At 38.8% G+C, this 3204-nt stretch overlaps 1 protein-coding gene across 1 annotated transcript; it reads left to right on the forward strand.

Moving 5' to 3' along the window:
* Positions 1-1436: 1436 nt before the first annotated feature.
* On the forward strand, positions 1437-2651 carry LOC108866879 (NDR1/HIN1-like protein 13). Its single transcript, XM_048590197.1, has one exon. It carries the CDS (start codon positions 1591-1593, stop codon positions 2407-2409), a length of 819 nt encoding a protein of 272 aa, XP_048446154.1. The 5' UTR covers positions 1437-1590; the 3' UTR covers positions 2410-2651.
* The last annotated feature ends 553 nt before the right edge of the window (positions 2652-3204 follow it).

Below are 3204 nucleotides of genomic sequence, written 5' to 3' on the forward strand. Positions count from 1 at the left end.
CTAAAACTAATCCAATTCGATTACCAAGAATTGCATTGAAATTTACCTTTTACCTTATTTATTGTAATTTTTTCTCCTCTTCTTAGACCATCTCCAATCTTTGAGCTAAAATCAAAAATTTTTAATCCAGAAAATTTAGGTTTTAGCCCATAAATAGTTTTTCTACTCCAACCTGGCCTAATTTGTCACATCCCAGCCCGGGGCGGATCACTTCCCGGCCCTGCTCCACCACCTAGCACTATATTGTCCGCTTTGGACTTACCATTCCCTCACGGTTTTGTTTTTGGGAACTCACGAGCAACTTCCCAGTGGGTCACCCATCGTGGGATTGCTCTAGCCTCCTTCTCGCTTAACTTCAGAGTTCCAATGGAACCCGAAGCCAGTGAGCTCCCAAAAGGCCTCGTGCTAGATAGGGATAGGAATATACATTTAAGGATCACTCCCCTAGACGATGTGGGATGTTACATAAATTTTTTAACCTGAAATTATTAAAGAATAAATTTATGCTAATTTTTTATTTTAAAGTAATTTTAAAAAAATTATATACACTATCATAATTTAATTTATGAATATTTTAACATAAAAATATTTAAATTCCGATAAATATTGAAAAACCACTAAATTTGAATGAATTTTGAATTAAATATTTTTTTTAATTATTTTAGTTGGTGAATTTAAATTTCGGCCATTAGATCTTTTTTTTTACTAATAGATTTGATTATATTCGATCTAAAGCGTTGGATTCAATAAATCTTAGGAGACATGTCCATGTGGATGGGGTCCCGTTAGTGGTGCCCACACCATTTTCTGGGCTAAATCTTGGGGGAAATTTGATTTTTGTTCGGTTTTTAACTTTTAGCCCACACATTTAGCATGAGTTGGGTTGGGTTTGGAGGGGGGAATAAAACCTAAAAAATAGTATTTAGCAGAGGGTTGGGTTTGGTCTTATGGTCCTTCTTCAACTAATTGCATTCTTCATTTAATTTCTATTCATCAACTCTCTATTCTTGAATCTATTTAGTATTACGGTTTAGTGGTATGTATATCTTTCATTTGTAAGTGAGAGGTCTTGGGTTCGATTATCACCAAAAGCGAATTTGAACTACATTATTACTAGTTCATTGTAAGTCTTAGTCATTTTTCAACCCATTTAGGGTAGATAATATCATTGTTTAAAATAAAAATAAAATAAATAAATAAAAAACCTCTCTCCTTTGTGTAGCAGATCGCCCTGTAATTAAAAAAACATATATTTTCCATTTAAATTTTAGTCGGTTAACTTTTAGCATTATGATAACATAATAGAAAAGATTGCTAATTATGCACAAAAAATTTGGTACTTGAATTTCCATATATACCCTTCTTGTACGCGGTTTCGGCCTTCAGAATGTCTCTTTCTGTATATATAAACCCAAATGTCATAACCTCATAATTTCTCTCTCCCCTCTTCTCTTCTGTCTCTCTCTCTCTCTCTCTCTCTCTTAACTTTCTCACAGAGGCCTGCAGTGTTTGCAGTCTGCTTGATTTCTTAGACAAAGCTCCGCCCTCCCCCGCCCACCCTCCTCAAGTTTCCATTGACTGCCGTCCACAATGGCCGACCGAGTCCACCCCCGCGACTCGCCCCTACACAACGAGACGGCGCCGTTTCCTTACACCTCCTCATCGGAATCCCCCCGAAAGCCCTCCCCTCCGGAGTCCGAGAAGCCAGTCCCTTCGCCGGGCACCTACGTCATCCAGATCCCCAAGGACCAAGTCTACCGCGTCCCGCCGCCAGAGAACGCAACCCGCTACAAGAATTACACTCGTCAGAACCCTCGCCGAAGTTCCTGCCGCTGCTGCTTCTGCTGGTTCTTCGGCCTCGTTGCCGCCCTCATCCTCCTCTCCGCCGCCGCCGCCGGCATCTTCTACCTCGTGGTCCGCCCCAAATCCCCCAACTACTCAATCGATAGCATCGCGTTCAGAGGATTCAACTTGACGGCGCCGTCCCCGTCCTACGCCATCTCGCCGGAGATCCAGGTCACCGTTCGAGCCCAAAACCCTAACAAAAAGATCGGGATCTACTACGGAAAAAAGAGCTCCGTCAAACTCTTCTACTCCGACGTCAAATTGTGCGACGGAGCTCTGCCGGCGTTTTACCAGCCGTCAAGCAACGTAACGGTGTTCCGGACAGCGTTAAAGGGGTCAGGGATCGAGCTGACGAGCACGGCACAGCAGGGGTTAGTGGATGCGCAGAAGCAGGGGAAGGTACCGTTGGGATTGGACATAAGAATGCCCGTTAGGATTAAAGTGGGGCCCATAAAGACGTGGACGATCAATGTCAAGGTTGGGTGTGATCTAACGGTGGATAAGCTGACGACGGAGGCCAAGATTGTGTCAAAGGACTGTGATTACAGTGTGGATCCATGGTGAAAAATCAATCAACTAAGAAGGGAAGATAAATGAGAGAATATATATATATATATGTATGATTAGTTTTGTTAATTGTTTTGATTTGTTAACTAAATATGTTTTTAGATTTATACGGTTACGATTTTACCAATTGCAGACTTATTATTTAGCCACACAAATGTTTAGCTATAATTTTAATATATATGTTCTTTGATAATTTGTTAAAAAAAAAATAAAAAATAAAAAAACGACTTAACTCTTTACTTTTTGTATTTTTATTAATTCAGTAGTAATTTTTATTTTGTTGAATATTGATTGATGCGAAATATATAAGCACACAAATTAAAACTTTCTTTTGACAATTGTAGTATATGTATAAGTAGGGATCGTTCTAAACCGGGGATTATGAGGGATTGCTAAATCACTTGAAAACTGAGTCAAAAACGTAAAACAAAGGTTAAAACACTAAACTAGACTCAAAGAATACAAAACTAAACACTAAAACACTAAAACAAACCAAAAGACTCAAAACAGCAACAAAACACTCAAAACTGCCTTAAAAACACAATCTGGGCAGTTTTGAACACATAACACTAATTTGGACGAATTTGGGTTATAACTTGAATCAAAACACTTAGAAACACAAACTAAGACACTTTCTAATTAAATTGAAACACTAAAGTAAAGGGGGTTTTAGTTTTGACGAAATTAAAACAAAGAAAACAGATTGTAATGAAAACAGATTGTAAAAAACGAATTTGATGAAAATATGGATGGAATGCTAGCTAGAAGGTTCTTCTCCACACATGTCACACT

Source organism: the organism of the source record quoted next, unplaced genomic scaffold, assembly GCF_019419815.1.
Source record: "Pyrus x bretschneideri cultivar Hongxiangsu unplaced genomic scaffold, Pyrus_bretschneideri_v1 Contig31, whole genome shotgun sequence".
NCBI classification, from domain to species: domain Eukaryota; kingdom Viridiplantae; phylum Streptophyta; class Magnoliopsida; order Rosales; family Rosaceae; genus Pyrus; species Pyrus x bretschneideri.